This window comes from Phyllobates terribilis, unplaced genomic scaffold (genome assembly GCF_046119375.1).
Source record: "Phyllobates terribilis strain yellow unplaced genomic scaffold, ASM4611937v1 Scaffold_11__3_contigs__length_659146591, whole genome shotgun sequence".
Taxonomy (NCBI): domain Eukaryota; kingdom Metazoa; phylum Chordata; class Amphibia; order Anura; family Dendrobatidae; genus Phyllobates; species Phyllobates terribilis.
Window position 1 is genome coordinate 218398927 of NW_027362771.1, and position 17202 is coordinate 218416128.

The 17202-nt window shown below is 45.2% G+C and overlaps 1 protein-coding gene across 10 annotated transcripts in view; it reads left to right on the top strand.

Annotated features, from left to right (window-relative positions):
• Window positions 1-17202, top strand: part of CADPS2 (calcium dependent secretion activator 2) — a 566401-nt gene that overhangs the window by 437740 nt on the left and 111459 nt on the right. For 8 of the 10 annotated variants that reach the window (XM_073652053.1, XM_073652044.1, XM_073652048.1 and 5 more), the window contains 2 exons: window positions 74-157; window positions 2901-2933. In XM_073652053.1, coding sequence (XP_073508154.1) covers window positions 74-157; window positions 2901-2933 — 117 coding nt within the window. The remainder of the gene's footprint in view (window positions 1-73; window positions 158-2900; window positions 2934-17202) is intronic. The other 2 variants (XM_073652046.1, XM_073652047.1) reach the window with 1 other exon arrangement.

The window sequence follows — 17202 nt, forward strand, 5'->3', positions numbered from 1 at the left end:
GGGTCATAGTGCAAATATAGCCAATACTTTTCTGATTTATATTTAATTATATTGATTATTTGTGTTTATGAAGTTTGTTTCAGTGCTAGAAGGAGTTCTTTCAAAGTTGGCAAGATATGATGAAGGGACATTGTTTTCATCAATCCTTTCTTTCACTGTAAGTATATTTATAACATATTGATATTACATATAATACAGTATATTGTACCCTTTGTGATTTTACATGAGTTCTCCTGTAAGACCATAAAAAAATCATGTCATATACATGCATTTCCAATACATAGTAACATACTGGTATACTGTTCAACAGAACTATCACTTGATCTACAACTTGACATTTTGCCTTTGTGATTACAACTGATAATATAGAGATACATATTTTGAGCAGTGCTCTGATTTCTTATTATACTGTCTGTTATAAAATGTACACTGAGTGCTTATTCCAGGGATTAAAGTTACAGCACCAAAAATCTGGCATTGTCCTATATATGTGTTTTTTACCTATATATCATTGGTTATATAGTTGTAAATAATGTTCGTCCTACACAGTCATGTAGACCAGTGAGGACCTCTTAAAGTGTCTGTATTGTTTTGGACAATAGCTTTGGATATTGCTTTACCAAAATAAATATGCTGAATACATACAACTGTTAATATAACTACTGGGCATGGTTCCATTTGATTGTTGTACAAGCCAGACTAACCTAGGTAAAGGAGATATTTAGAGAGGTTGAACGTAAAGGAAGAATCATGGTCTTTAGGGTCCTATTCACATAAGCTAAAATTTGTTATCTTGATGATGCATATCTTTAGGACTCTCCATGTATACCTCAGATTGAAGACTGTAATCTAAAGCCCCCAACTATGCTCCAACACATAGCTTATCTCTGCTTATTGTCCTACTGTTGGTCATCTTTCCCATCCACCTGTCCCCATACATGTCTTATCTCTCTTCTACTTCTACTGCCCCCCACTTTTCTGCAGATATCTCCCAACTTCTGCCACATAACTGTTTTCCCGACTATCCTGGCTCCTTTTTGCAAAATCCAATCAGGAGGCTGCAATGACCTCAATGGGACATAGCACTGAAGTCATCTGGGGAAGCATTACAGGGACTCTGTCAGCACAGAATGACTGTTCAAACCAAGTACAGGCGCTCGGTGGACATAGATGTGACCAATCATTTAAGTGCATCTATCCACCTGCTTGTTTTCCCTCAATCTCCACCCCCCCTTCTTTGATTGACAGCTCTAGCTTTATAGAGCCAAAGAATGGTGGATATAGATGGAAACCAAGCAGGTGGGAAAGTGCACTTAAATGAATGCACCGAGCATCTGTACTTGGTTTGAACAGTCATCCTGTGCTGACAGAGTCCCTTTAAAGTGAAATGACTCTGTCTAGAATGCATAAGTGTCCCTCAATCAATGGATTGGAAGAAAAGCCCTTGTACTGTGTCCTGTAATACAGTCTGCCCTGATCTCTTAACAGCATATCTTTGAAGTTCCAATGTGTGATTACTCTGCGGGGATTGAAGGCTCTTTTGCAACTCCTATCTGCATGGTTATCTGGGAAAGTGTCAGTGATAACTGTCCATTTTTGTACTCTGACATCACTGGTGGTCTCCAAGGTATTCCTTCATTAGGCTTGTTTGACCTATAGTTTTTTGTAACTAGGTGCTATGGGATTGGGTGGCATAATGTAGTCTATGAAGCTATTTGATACCTTTTTTTGTTTGCCATTTTGGCCTTTATCTGGCCAGTATATATTAGTAAACTAGCCAGACCTCTGGCCATGGAGAATTATGGAGACGTCTATAGTATGTGTCAGTGTTCTCCTAGAAAGCTAGTGAGCAGGAAAAAAAAAGCACAATAGGGTCTTATCCGGTAACATTTTTTAAAAAGATATAAAGGTTATGCTAACCTGGTTAAGTTGTGATCACACAACAATATTAGAGCATGAATTCTCAGCTGCTGCAGGTCCATGGTTCCTCAGACCAGATATACAGTAAACGTGAAGAAGGAATTGTGGATATTCCATGCTGTTGGTAGGTAGAATAGCAAATCCAGGTACAGACAGGATAGGTATGAAGTTCTTTTTATTTGTCTATGCATTTCAAAGTTTACATACTTCTTCTGGACAAAAAAACATATCTTTATATGGTTTTTTGTCCTGAAGAAGTATGTAAACTTCGAAACGCGTTGATAAATAAAAAAAAGAAACACATACCTATCTTGTCTGTACCTGGATTTGCTATTCTACCTACCAACAGCATGGAATATCCACAATTCCTTCTTCAGTGTTATCCTGACATACACTATGAATGTTGGTGCAAAACATAATGTAAAAAAGTTCTAAGTACTTCCAAAGAAGTTAATATAACATTTAAGATCAATCTTCTATAAGCCTTCCCCCGGTAGGGTCTATTCTTTATTCTAATTTGTGTATTAGTAGATACTTTGAAAAATGTATGCAAAGGTTTATGATATTTAATAATGCTTTGATTTACAGGCTACTGCTATAGTTTCTGAAACGCTGACCTTTCGTCTCCAGTTTTCAATATTGCTGATGTGATATTGAATAAAAGGAACAGTGAATAAATGTAGATTGAATATATCTTATTGTGCTAAGGGAGGAACCATTGAAACCGTAGAATATTAATTCATATCTAAATTGATCGTTTTCAGTCTAATGTGTCTTTCATTTTTATAAAGACACGTTTTCCAATTTGTCTCTTAGTGATAGTATTACAAAGAGTGAATGAAAAAATGAAATTGCTTCATCTGGTATCCTGATTTAATTAGAACAATAGTAAGTAATTAAGTCGGTAAACGCAGTAATACTCTCAGAACATAAAAAGGTAATTATTTGTATAACTGTTCAGTATTGCATTGCATTTTCAGGTAAAAGCTGCCTCGAAGTATGTGGAAGTGCCAGTAAGTGTTAGCATTTTGCATGTCCATTGCGGATAACCGTTGCCAGGCATGCCCATTATTTTGTCATTAATTGCATGCTTTTTGTGTGAAACAAAACAGTTTTTTTATATAATATTATGCTTCTCCTTTAACAAAATTTTTCTCTTAGAGCCTTGCTCGTTTAGTCTGATAACGCAAAGGTGGTGTTTTATGGCTCCAGTACATAAATTATAGACAATTAAGCAACATTATATATAATCTTGATTAAAAATCTCAGTGTTTACCTCCTATGCAAACCTTGTGTGTTTCTATGATTACTGAATGCAGTCTACTTTAGGTTTGAAAGAAATATGGGGCAGTTGTAATGGGAGAACAGACCTCATGGTTAGATTATACACATGGTTTGCTTGCCTCCCATTTCTGTGACCTGTAAATCCAGTAGTTCATTGCTGCACCATGTTCAAATTAATCATATAAGGCAGATCCACTGTATGAATTGATAAGGGGATGCTAGAGTAAGGTTCCAAACCAGTAGGTATACATAGAAAACTCTGTCCTCAAAGGAGGTTAAGAGAGATAATTTATTTATAGGTACGGCATTGCATAAGGTTTTCCGATGTAATGTAGTGCAAGTGCATTGATATGCTCACAATCGCTGTGTTGCCTGGTCTCCAGCGCCGCTCCAGTCCTCTTCTCACCCACATGACTGCTATTTTGACTTGCTGGATCACACTGGGGTTTATGTGTAATCCAGAAGCTTTTACAATGTAAGTCTGCAGCATCATAACGAGGCCTTAGATTTGTAAAAGTGACTTCCAGTTCACACACAAGTCGGAAAGCCATCATGTAACCCAGAAGAAGACCGAAGCAGAGCTGGAAACTGGTGAAGATGGCAATCGGTGAGTATATTAACGCACCTGCACTACATTACGTATGCATTTAAACAGGTTTAGGAAATAAAACATTTGTGGGAGTGCTTCTTAAGTGCATGTATTTCAGGCTAAAAATGATTTGTTCCAATTGGATTTCATTCAAAAAATTTCAACATTTTGCTTGTACAGCTCTTCTGTTTCCCTACACAATCAACATTATTGTGTTCTAAATTCTGTGATCATAATTCACCTTACAAGAGCTCAGAAAACTACAGAAAAGAGTTGAAAATTCCCTGTCAGACTGTCATAGAGAGTTGACTGGTGGACTCTCAGTTAAAGCAAACCTGTCATCATTTTTTTCGTGTATGAACCAATACCACCACCTTCCTCAGCGCCTCTGCTGCATTCCAGAAAGTGGTATATTATGGCCTGACTCCCCTGTATATACCCAAAAAAACCTTTTGAAGTGCTCCAGCGTGGTATGATAATTCGGACAGTCTGATCGGATGGGCGTCATTACAGCAGCACCTGTCCCTCCTCTCCCCTGCTAAACGCCATCCTACCACTGTGATTGATGTGGATGATGCAACCTGTGTTATCCACATAGCCAAACGAAAACTTACGCCTGCGTAGGGACATCACCAGGTGCACTTTGCCCTGCCCTACTGTGGGCAGAGCCTAAAACCTAACTGCGCATGCGCCGCCACGCGTCTTTCCGGCTCCTGCTTACTGGAACCATTTCACCCATATTGTTTTGCTCCATGCCTCCAGAATCAAGTTTAATTCTGGCGGCAGACAACAAAACAATATGGGCAAAATGGTTCCAGTAAGCAGGAGTCGGAAAACGTGAGCTGGCGCATGCGCAGTTAGGTTTTAGGCTCTGTCTGAATTTGTATACCTTGCTGAAACATTTCAAAGTTTTTTTTGGGGGGATATACAGGGGAGTCAGGAAAAAAAAAACTTTCTGGATGCAGCACAGGCACTGGGAAGGTGGTGGTAATGGTTCAGACATTAAAAAACTGGTGACAGGTTCCCTTTTAACTCTTTCTGCAGCCAGCAATACACAGTGAAAAGCAGAAGCTATAAAAAGCAAATGGTACAATTTTTTTTTTATGAAATACAATTTTTACAATTCTATGTTCTCCCTGTGTTTGTATGGGTTTCCTCTGGGTTCTCTGGTTTCCTCCTACACGCCAGAGACATACTGACAGGAAATGCAGATTGTGAGCCCCAATGGGGACAGCGACGAGGATGTCTGTAAAGTGCTGTGAAATTAATGGTGCTATATAAGTGAGTAAAATAAATGCATGTATTATTATTTATTTTTAAGTTAAAAAAAATGTTCCCAAATGTGGACAACCCTTTTAAAGGATCTCCATTTCTTCTTTTTATGTTAGTATTCAAAAATACAAGTGAATGTACAGGTGGGCACCAAGGAGAGCAGACATGTTTTGTTACCACTTATGGCTTTTCTGTCATACTTAGCGCTCTATTAGTCTGAAGGATCACGCCATCACTCTGATGCGGACAACTCCAGTCATGGTAAAAAAAAATGAAGTATAAAGAAAAGTAAATTAAAATAAAATAATAGAATGGACTCTATTGTTTTCTTGTCAGTACAGTTGAAGGCTGTTACACTCGGGTACGCAATAACTATTTTATTGGAATAGGAGGCCATAATTGTTAGGGTTTTACTAAAATATTGACCTCACGCATAGAAGTTAAATGGTAGCAAGAGAAGTTGAGAGCAGTAATTATTTGAAAATATCCTTAAGGAAGCGTTCAATTCTGTGTAGCTGTGATCATTTTGTTAGAGTCAAGGGCTTGTTTAGGGAATAGTGAAAACCTCTGCACGGTCCCTTAGAGCCAAGTGGCAACATTGTTTTTCTCAGTGCACTTTTCCAGTTGGGAGAAGCCACACTGTAGCCTAGTAACTCTCATACACCACAACCCAAATATTTTTGTCTTCATGTAAACCGTAATCGTGATGGTGATGTGCTTCATTGTGCCAGTGATTTTGTGTGTTTGCAGCAAGCACAAAATGCTGGGGACTATGGAGTTGTCAAGACTTTGTTGCATGTCCAGTCGAATGATACATAATTATGCCTCCTAAAAATCAAATTGCAGGTTGTCTCAATATTGATCATATCTAGCATGTCTAACTTCAGAATGTTTGTTGAGAGACATGGGTGCAGTGAGAATGGCCGTTCTTTAATATTAATTTCCAATATATTTTATCTCTTAGGTTATGTTCCCTCGTAGCATAAACACTGTGTTTTATTTCTTCTGTGTTTCTTATGCAGAAAATCTACTTTTTACAATTTAAGCAAAGCGGATGTGATTTTATGAAATCTTAAGCCTACTGTGCGTTTAAGGACTTTATTGAACAGTGCAGTGCATTTATGGGGAGCCTGACAAAACACTTGTTGAATCCCAGCACCAAAGGCACATAAAAAACAAGGGGAAAATGCATAAAAAAACAGTAAAAATGCAATAATCAGCGCAAATTGCTATTGTAAATTTTAAGGCAAACACCTGCAAAAATAAAAACCGCAATTCTGCATGTGGGGACATGGACTTGCACACACAAAATTTGACTAGATGCCGTAAAAAACAGTGTTTCCGTGCAGATTTATCCAGACACATTTTATTTCATAACAAGTCGATCATGTATGAAGGGTGAAGGTTTTTTGCATGCGATTTTCAATATACATACAGTACATGATACTTTTACCTGCAACTAAATTACAGCCTATTAAGGCTGAGAAATATCGGACAGTTTTAGAAATCTTTTAGGCTAGTTTCACGCTTGTGTCGCAGCCTCCATTGCAAGTCCTGTAATTCTTATCGGAAAAAATGTATATATATTAATGGCGAATTAAATACCTCAGCATTTTAATGGACATGCAAATTGAAGTCAAATTCACCCCATTATTTTCCTTTTTTTTTTGTTTCTATAACTAAACAAAAAAGGGATCTTCAAATGCCCGTCTGAACCTAGCCATAACTGTTCAAGAACAGTGTCGTATTTGACACTTGGACAACCCCTTCTTAATCCTTTTGTTTCTCCCCCCAGTAAAAAAATGACACTTTTGCTCACCAGCGGTGCTGGCACCATTCCGGTGTCTACACTGGCTCTCTCCCTGCGGCCATTCAGCACTGGTTTCATTCTCTTTTCCTATGAACGTATTTCACATCCAGAGGAAGTGAGATGGCAGTCGCAGCTCTGACTTCCTCCAGATGTCTTGATTTATCTGAAGGAGGGAGTTGTAAAGCTAGTGCTGATTGGCCTCAGGGATTGCATGACATAACAATCTCACCCAAGCACCGAGAGAGCCAGTACCGACACTGCTGGAACAGCGGCGGCACCGAAGGTGAGTGTAAATGTTATTATTTTACTGGGGGGAACACAGGGATTCAGAAGGGGCTGTCTAAGTAGTGGACAACCCCTTTAATCATTAGATAATTATTTTATTTTACAATGCATTTGGCTTTCTTAGATTTGTAATTTTATTTAAACAGTTCTAAAAAGCAATTGGGAGGTCGTGTGCTTTTTCTCAGGCTAACACCGTACTGGATGCTTTCAGTTTTTTTGTTTCAGCAGCAGAAGGGAAGGAAGGGAGACACAGATCCATTACTAGTGGGTAGGCGGAGCCCCATATGATAGTCACCTCAGATTAGAAGAAGTGACGACCGGCCCCTCCAGCTTAGGCTCCTCCTACTCCCATGTTCTTCAGTCTAAAATTTGAGGTCGCAGAGGATAGTCGCTGACTTTGCAGCTCCTCAGAAGAATTTTTTATTTTACTCCGGAGACCTGGACCCCCCGTGGTCTAGAGGTCTCAGGGGGTCTCGGCGCTGCTGGGACCCCTGACCCTCCCCTGGCAGATCTGTGTACCCCCTAAGGAGGTCCCCGCAGAAGCCTGCCGGCCCCGGGGGATACAGGGTGCTCCCTGGCGGAGACGCACACCACTTCTGTGGGGTCCTTGCGTGCTCCGCCATGGGGGGGAGCAAAGGGCCACAGCGCCACACATCCCTGGGGGTCCCTGTGGCGCTCAGCTGGGTAAGTGCTCTCTGTGGTCTGAGTGCTTCAGCGGCTGCTGTGGCAGCCGCTGTTACTGTTTTCAAGTGGGGACTGCTTGTTTTGTCCCTGCAGGAGGATATCTCCGCTGCAGGCGTTTGTGTTATCGGCAGGGGAGCAGGGACTGAGGAGCGCGGGCTCCGTTGGTAGCGGCGGTGGGGGGCGTGGCTTCGCGCCTCTCTGCTGCCTGTCATCATAGCTCAGACAGGAAGTGCCAGGAAAGCGCGCGCTGGAGCTGTCCCAGCCCCCTCTTCTTCTTCTGGCCATTACCTTGTGCTACCTCCTGCTCCCTGCTCCCCGCTCTCTACACCAGACACCGAGCACTGTGTAAGGAAGAGCAGTCACCCTGGCCAGCTGGTGAGTCACTTCTGTTTTTAAGGCAGAAGATTCCTTTCTCACACTATTGCAGCGCAGAGCACCTTACTGCTGGCCTCTTAAGGCAGACAGGGTGTGCTATATACAGCGCTGCTACTTCCCCGCTGAGGGACTCGCACACCGCTATCCTTCTAAGGCAAGGCGTATTGCGTGGTCAGCAGCATTAACCCCTTCTGAGGGGTCTGGCCTCACCAGGGCAGTTAACCCTTTCTGGACCCTAGTCTGTCAGGTTAACTTTTGCTCTGCAGGCAGCTGGGGTAGCTCTTCTCCCTTTAAGGAGGAGCTTTAACCCTTCAGTGTTTGGGGGTTTTGTGTGTAGGAACAGGCTGTGGTAGCAGAATCACACATCCTCGGTTCCCGTACCCATTGTAAGGGGTTGTTACCGCCTTATCCACGACGCTCGCAACTGTGTGGGGGCATGTCGGATCAGGGACCAGGGGGCGCGGACCTCTCTCCCGGTCCGCTTCAGGATCTGATACGCCGGGGTCTTCGACGGCGTCAGGTTTGACACTGGTCGGGGGTCTCAGTGATGTTAAAGTGGAAGCGCTCACTCGCTCCATTGACAGTCTGTCTGACCTCCTGGGTCATTGGGTATCAGCTAAGTCCCAACCGTCTTCACGAGGCAAGAAGCGCCACCGGCCTGTGGTGGCGCTGTCTCCTCCGCGCAGTGCGTCAGAGGCTTCGGAATCACCGACAGACTCTGCTGGTGAGATCGCCGATTCTGATGAAGAGGATCGGCAGGGTCGATCTGCTTCACTTTCAGGCCGCGTGGACGCTTTTATTTGGGCTATGCGGGAAGCGTTACAGCTGTCTGAAGAGGTGACGAGGCGCCCTGGCAAGTCGGCCCGGCTGTATCAGGAGTCGCTTCGGGCTCGTTCGACGCTGCCGGCGCACGATGAACTTAACGAGGCGGTGGAGAAAGAACGCCTGTGTCCGGATAAACGCTTCCAGGGGATGCGGTTTTTTGATGCCCTGTATCCCTGCTCCACGGAGACGATCGCTAATTGGGTCCCCTCTCCTGAAGTGGACGTGCCATTGTTTCAGCTGAGCAAATCCTCTTTGCTTCCTGTTAAAGGGAAGGCGAGTCTACAGGACCCGCTGGATAGAAGGACGGAGTTAGCGGCGAAGTCCATCTACGAGGCCGCGGGTCATTGATTCCGAGCGGCCTTTGGGGCCATGTGGGCTAGTGAGGCTTCTCTGGGGTGGTTGGATCAGCTGCGGACGGCGTGGCAAGATGGGACTCCGCTGTCTGAGGTGGAAAGGCTCTTCCAGCTGTTGGAAGAGGTGGCCCGATATGGCAGGGACGCAGTGCTGGATGCTACTTCGGTTCTGTCCAGGGCTCATTCCTCGACCGTCTCAGTCAGGAGAGCACTGTGGCTTAAACAGTGGACTGGAAACGCAGTATCCAAACAAGGTTTGCTGAGTCTGGCGTACAAGGGCGGTCAGCTTTTTGGTTCGGACCTCACGGAGCTGATTGCTAAGGCCAAGGCCAAGGATTCGGCTTTGCAGCAGCGGAAAGCAGCGGCTTCTACGTCTGGCAAGTCAAGTGCCGGTAGTGGTCGTCGGTCCTTTCGGCCCAGGGGACGGTTCGGTCAGCCCTCTTGGAGATCGGGTCGTCCCTCGTCTTCCGGAAAGAAGACCACCCAGAAATCCCGTACACCCTGGAAACAATATTTCCGTCAGGACAAACGGGAGGTTGACAAAAAGCCCGCTAAGGCGGACTGACGCCAGGAACCCCCTCGAGGGCTCTCGGGTGGGAGGTCGTCTGCTTCAATTCGGGTCGATTTGGGCGTCCAGCGTATCGGACGCCTGGGTGACGCGGGTTATGTCAGCAGGCTATTTCATAGAGTTTCATTCTCGATCCCCGGACAGGTTTCGTCAGTCACGCATCCCGTCCGAGCCCAAGCTGGCTGCCGCACTGCTGCGGGAGGTCGACTCTCTTCTACAGCAGGGGGTGGTGGTTCCGGTTCCGCCGGAGGACCGGGGAAGGGGGTTTTACTCCAACCTTTTTGTGGTCCCCAAAAAGGAGGACAAGTTTTGCCCCATTCTGGACCTCAAAGAATTGAATGTTCATGTCCGGACCCGGAAATTGCCGTATGGAGTCTCTTCGCTCTGTCGTGGCGGCCCTGTCGCAGTACGATTTCTTGGTGTCGATCGACATCCGCAACGCCTATTTGCATGTCCCTATCGGCAGGGCTCACCAGCGCTTCCTGCGTTTCGCCATAGGTCAGGCCCATTACCAGTTTGTGGCCCTACCATTCGGGTTGGCCTTGGCGCCCAGGGTTTTTACAAAAATTCTGGCGCCGCTCATAGCGCTCCTTCGAAGGCAAGGAGTCACGATTCTCCCCTACCTGGACGACCTGTTAATTGTGTCATCCACAGCGGAGGAGGCGGTGACGGCTCGCGATCTCTCCTTTCAGCACCTGGAGGACTTCGGGTGGCTGGTCAATTGGAAGAAGTCGTCTTTGGAGCCGTCGCAGTCAATCCTGTTCTTGGGAATCTTTTCGACACGGTTCGAGCAGTGGTGTCCCTGCCTCCGGACAAACAAGCGAACCTTCGTCACCATGTCCAGGATATGAGATCGGCGATGGCGATGTCCCTTCGGAAGTGTATGCGCCTTCTGGGTCTGATGATGGAAGCGGTACCGTTTGCACAATTTCATTCCGGGGGTCTCCAAAATCTTATTCTGACCCGTTGGGACCGATCGCCGGCTTCGCTAGATCGCTGTGTCGGTATCTCCTGCAGGGTGCGAGAGTCTCTTGGATGGTGGTTACGTCCGGAGGCTTTATCCCTGGGGAAATCCTTCCTCCTCCCACGGTGGTCGGTCATTACCACCGATGCCAGCATGACTGGCTGGGGGGGGGTTTGGAACGATCTCTGGGTTCAGGGGGTCTGGTCGTCAGAGGAGTCGTCTCTGCCGATCAACATCCTGGAGTTGAGAGCGATATTTCTCTGCCTCCGACATTGGATGGTCCCCTTGAGCGGTCTGCCGGTCCGGATTCAAACGGACAATGCGACAGCGGTCGCGTATATCAACCATCAGGGTGGAACGAGGAGTTCCAGACTCATGATGGAGGTCTCTCGGATCCTGGTATGGGCCGAGTCCAGGGTCCCAGCCATCTCCGCGATTCACATCCCAGGAGTGCTGAATATCACGGCGGACTTCCTCAGTCGCGAGCAGGTGGATCCCGGAGAATGGAGTCTTCATCCGGAAGTTTTTACACTGCTGTGCTCCCGTTGGGGGACTCCCCAGGTGGACGTGATGGCATCCAGGCTGAACGCCAGGATTCCGACGTTCATGTCCAGGTACAGGGACCCGGAGGCTGTGGTGGTAGATGCTCTAGTGGCCCTGTGGGACCAGTTCGAGCTGATCTATGTGTTTCCGCCGGTATCCTTGCTTCCTCTGGTCATCCGGCGGATCAAGCTCGAACGAATTCCGGCAATTTTGGTGGCGCCGGATTGGCCGCGGAGGGCGTGGTATTCAATGCTGGTGTCTCTTCTGGCGGCGCCTCCGTTTCCACTGCCTCTTCGCCCGGACCTGTTAACCCAGGGGCCCATTCGTCATCCGGACCTGAAGTCGCTTCGTTTGACGGCTTGGCACTTGCGACCGAGATCTTGACCCGTCGTGGGTTTTCAGCCGAGGTCATTGCCACCTTGCGGGCGGCCAGAGGTCCAGCTACGACTAGGATTTATCACAGAACTTGGGAGGCCTTCTATTCATGGTGTTCTGGATCGTCAAGGAACCCGAGGGTTGTTTCCATTCCCAACTTATTGGCTTTTCTGCAATGTGGTTTGGCCAAGGGTCTGGCGGTTGGTACCTTGCGGGGTCAGGTATCTGCACTATCCGTGCTTTTTCGGAAGGCTATTGCCTCGCGCAGGGATGTGCGCTCGTTTTTTCGCGGGGTTGCACGTCAGTTTCCGCCTCGGAGGGCGTTTGTGGCTCCTTGGCGGCTCAATCTAGTCTTGGAGGCTCTTCAGCATGGGCCGTTTGAGCCTATGGATTCAGCTACGCTTTACTTACTTTCTTGGAAGGTGGCCTTCCTGGTGGCGGTCACCTCTTTGAGAAGGGTTTCTGAGTTGGCACTGTCTTGCTCGCCCCCTTTTTCTGGAGTTCCACTCGGATCGCGTGGTGCTTCGTACCTGTGGCGATTTTCTGCCTAAAGTGGTGTCGCGTTTCCACGTCAATCAGGACATCGTGTTGCCCTCCCTCTGTCCGAATCCGAAAAGTCCAAAGGAGCGAGCCTTGCACTCGTTGGATTTGGTGCTTTGAAGTTCTATCTTTCAATCACGCAAGGGTTTCGGAAGTCGGACTCTCTTTTTGTGATTCCTGCTGGTCGTCGGCGTGGTCAGCGGGTCTCCAAGGACACTATAGCTCAGTGGATACGTTCGGCTATCCTGGAAGCGTACCGGCTCAAGGGCGAGCCTTGTCCGGTTAAGGTTCGAGCTCATTCCACGAGAGCTGTTGGTTCGTCGTGGGCCTTTCAGCAGGGGGCCTCGGCAGCGCAGCTCTGCCGGGCGGCTACCTGGCGCTCCGTTCACACTTTTACTAAATTTTATAAAGTGGACGTGAGTGCTTCCGCCGATGCGGCCTTGGGACGCAGGGTCCTGCAGGCGGCGGTGGTTTAGGTTATCTCTTTAGCTAGTTTTGGCGCTTGTTGCGCGCTTGACTAAGTTGTTGGGGTGTTGGCAATTCTGCCACTGTTTCCCACCCTTGAGTTCTGGACTGCTTTGGGACGTCCCACTAGTAATGGATCTGTGTCTCCCTTCCTTCCATTCTGCTGCTGAAAGACGGATTTTGGTAAGACCTTACCTGTAAAATCCTTTTCAGCGAAGGAAGGAAGGGAGACACAGCACCCTCCCATGGCAGAAGTGCATTATTGTTTTCTAGATGCGGCGCGACTCCTCTCTGATGGCGGTCATCTGGGCTGGGGTCGGCGCGCTAGGGCTCTGTTCCAGCATTGCCAGCTCATCGCAGTTGTCAGGTCCAGTGAGTAGTGCCTGGGACTGTGTGTTTTTTCTGTTATATGCATAACCTGTTCTCTCGCATTTCTGATTTTTCGGAAGGGGTTGTGTTGTTCCGCTGGTGTTGTCTGCTCTTCCTTAGCTTGTGTACGAACTGAGGAACACGGGAGTAGGAGGAGCCTAAGCTGGAGGGGCCGGTCGTCACTTTTTCTAATTTGAGATGAACTATCCTGAGGGGCTCCGCCTACCCACTAGTAATGGATCTGTGTCTCCCTTCCTTCCTTCGCTGAAAAGGATTTTACAGGTAAGGTCTTACCAAAATCCGTCTTTTTCTTCCAAAACTTTTTAAGGGGCATTGGAACAGGGAAAATGTGGATATTGCCAATCACGGTTGATTTGTTTCTACTTTCTACTTTATAAATATTAGGAAATAAATAGGGGAAATATCTGCACAAAATTTGCTTTGGAAATGCTTCTATCCTGTGCTCTTTATATCATATTACTTAAATTTGATCTATAATATAATTGAAAGTTTGGGTTATACTTTTATTTAGCTGAGTAACTCTAAATGAGTGCTATTTTTTTTTTTTTTTTTTTTTTTAAAACAATTGCTTTTTTTTGTCTGGTCCCTTGTCAACTTTATTAAAATTCAGGACATTGTGGTATGTGTTAGTCTATTGAAATAAGAAATGACTACATAGTTTGACCTCTCCAGTGTTGAAGTGTTGACTTGTAATTGGTAGAACATGCACCTGTGGGATTAGGAGTATCAGCAGGAAGCAAGGGCAATGGCAGTATATAATTATTCAGGAATGTAGTGTCTATCAAGCTGCATGTTCTCCATGCCAGGTTACCTGGAGATTAACTTTTGGAAGAATCAACTGTGGTCTACACCCTTAATAAGGCTTGTTCCCTCTTTATTCAGTTACTTGTGTAACTAGTGACAGACTAGTCCATGACATTTGTTTGATTTTTTAACATGATTATGATTTCATGCCTCACTGACTTATTTTTTATGTATATATATTGAAAGCATTACAAATAACATGCTGGTCTTAAAAAGAAAAAAAATGCAATGAAATATAATAGTCCCCTCTAAAGGGAGGCAACATGTTTGTCATTCACTTTCTTTGTGAAAGATAGTTGTGAAGAACAAACTGAACTGACTACACGCAGAAAAGGAAACTGGCATCTTGCCATAGCTCATTGGCAAGTCTCTCTGTATATTTTCCTTTGCCCAAGATTCAAACAAATGTCTAATGTTGGCATTTGTAGAAATCTATGATGTGGGAGTGTGAGGATAAATAATTCTGAGCAACCTAATACAATCTTCCATAATTAAAATGCAGCCTGGCTGGCGTTATTGTTCTTGCATTTTCTAACAACTCGGGGAGAATTAACTCACGGGATTGCCTTCTACTAGTTAGATAGGAAGCAATAGAAGAATTCTCCCTCCAATTATTATTATTGTATCATCTGGCCTCGACCAGTTTTATTTCCTTGTCAGACAACAAAGCAAAGTCACATCATAAATAAACTTCTTGGCCATCTAGCCACTAACTAAACATTCTGCTAAACATATAGCAAGTCAAACAATATCACACTGAGTGGGTCAGATTTATCCACCAAGTCCCCGTAACTTCATTGGCACTCTGCACTAGTTGCTGACTTTTTATGAGCCACTGATTTACTGGGCACTTTCACCTCAGATCATTCAAACCCACACAACCAGTACTTAAATAGTGGACCCTCTTTAACTCTTTCGCTCAGGGTTTGCTCACACGAGCGTATAAGACGGCCTAGTGTTATCTGATGTTTTATTGGAAAGCACTCAGTCCAATGTTATACTATGGGGCATTGCAGATCTGCAATTTTTTTCTCATGCCAATTTAGCATGAGAAAATAATCTCTGCATGCTGCGAGTGGCTCCAGAATTCGGTTCACCCATAAAAGTCAATAAGTGAGTGTGAAACATTGGATTGCACTCGGATGTCATGCAAGTGCAGTCCGAAATCAACAGACTCACACAATGGAGAATATGGAGAAATTAACCCCTTTAAAGCCCATGACGTATTAATACGCGTCAGTGCCCTGGGCTTTAAGAGCCTGACCCGTATTAGTACGTCATGGCAATCGCGCGCGCACACAGGCTGTGCGGGCGCGATCGCCGCCGGGTGTCAGCTAATTGTCACAGCTGACACGCGGTACTATGTGCAGGGAGCGGTCCCGCACCGCTCCCAGCACATTAACCCCCGCAATGCTGCGATCAAAGTCGATCGCAGCATTGTGGTGGCTAAGAGGAGGTGATCGGTATACTCACCTCCTCTTCCAGCCTCCAGCGCTGTCTGCCGCGGCTTCCCGGATGTTGCCATGACGACCCGATGTCGTCATGACAACATCCGGGTCACCAGACAGCAGGAAGATTTTTTGGTCATGCGCAGTACATGACCAAACTATCTTCTCACTGTGCCACGCTGACAGCCTGCATAGCACAGGGATGGTGCTTCATCCCTATGCTATGCAGGTGATCAGAATAAAAAAAGTGAAAGTCCCATAGTGGGACAAAGTAAACAAATAAAAAAACTGTCAGAAAGTGAAAAAAAAAAAAAAAAAAAATTGTAAAAAAATACAAAAAATAATCCACCAAAAATAAAAATATAATGTACCCATCAATAAATATTATTATGAAAAAAAATAGGGCCGCGTCCGGAACGACCTGACCTATAAAATTGTCCCACTAGTTAACCCCTTCAGTGAACACGGTAAAAAATAAAAATAAACGAAGCAAAAAACAATGCTTTATCATCATACTGCCAAACAAAAAATGGAATAACACGCGATCAAAAAGACTTATATAAACAAAAATGGTACCGCTGAAAACGTCATCTTGTCCCGCAAAAAACAAGCCTCCATACAGCGCCATCATCCGAAAAATCAAAAAGTTATAGCTCTCAGAATAAAGCGATGCAAAAAAATATTTTTTCTATAATATAGCTTTTATTGTGTAAAAGCGCCAAAACATAGAAAAATGATATAAATGTGGTACCGCTGTAAACATACTGACCCGAAGAATAAAGCTACCTTATCAATTTTACCACACGCGGAGTAGAATAAAAAAAAATGTAAAAAAAAAACAATTCCTGAATTGTTGGTTTTTGTTTATTCTGCCTCCCAAAAGCTGGAATAGAAAGCGATCAAAAAATATCACATGCCTGAAAATGGCGCCAATAAAAACGTCAACTCATCCCGCAAAAAACAAGCCGTCACATGACTCTGTCGGCCAAAATATGGAAAAATTATAGCTCTCAAAATATGGCGATGCAAAAACTAGATTTTACAAAATATGTGTCTTTTAGTGTGTGATAGCGGTCAGTCATAAAAACCCGATATGATTCTGGTATCTCTGTAGTCGCACCGACCTGAAGAATAAGGTCATCTAATCACTTATACAGCACTAGGAACGGCGTAAAAAATAAACGCTAGGGCTGGGTTTGGGGTTAGGGTTGTGCAAATGTTAGGGTTGGGGTTAGGTTGGGCTAGGGTGGGGTTAGGTTGGGCTAGGGTAGGGTTAGGGTTGTTTTTTTTTTTCAAAAGTAAAAAAAGAAAAGATGACGATATGGCAACTAATGTTGAGCGCAAGTGCTCGCTACTTGAGTTTGCATCGGGTGCTCGGGTATGCATTGAGTATCGCGGGTGCTCGAGTCTCCGCCCCATATGCTTCGTGGCCATAAAACCTCGCGGGGATTGCCTGCCATGCACGAGCGATCCCCGCATGTTTTTTTTGGGGTGTCTAATAACCATGAAACATGCAGGCGGGGACTCGAGCATTTCACTTGAGCACCCGTGATACATGGTGCATACCTGAGTACCCGATGCAAACTCAAGTAGTGAGCACTTGCGCTCAAGACTAATGACAACTTATTCAATATGATGACCTAATGTTATCAAATTCTGTGTCGTACCTCTGGGTTCAAAATGTTCACTATACCCCTTGATAAAATCC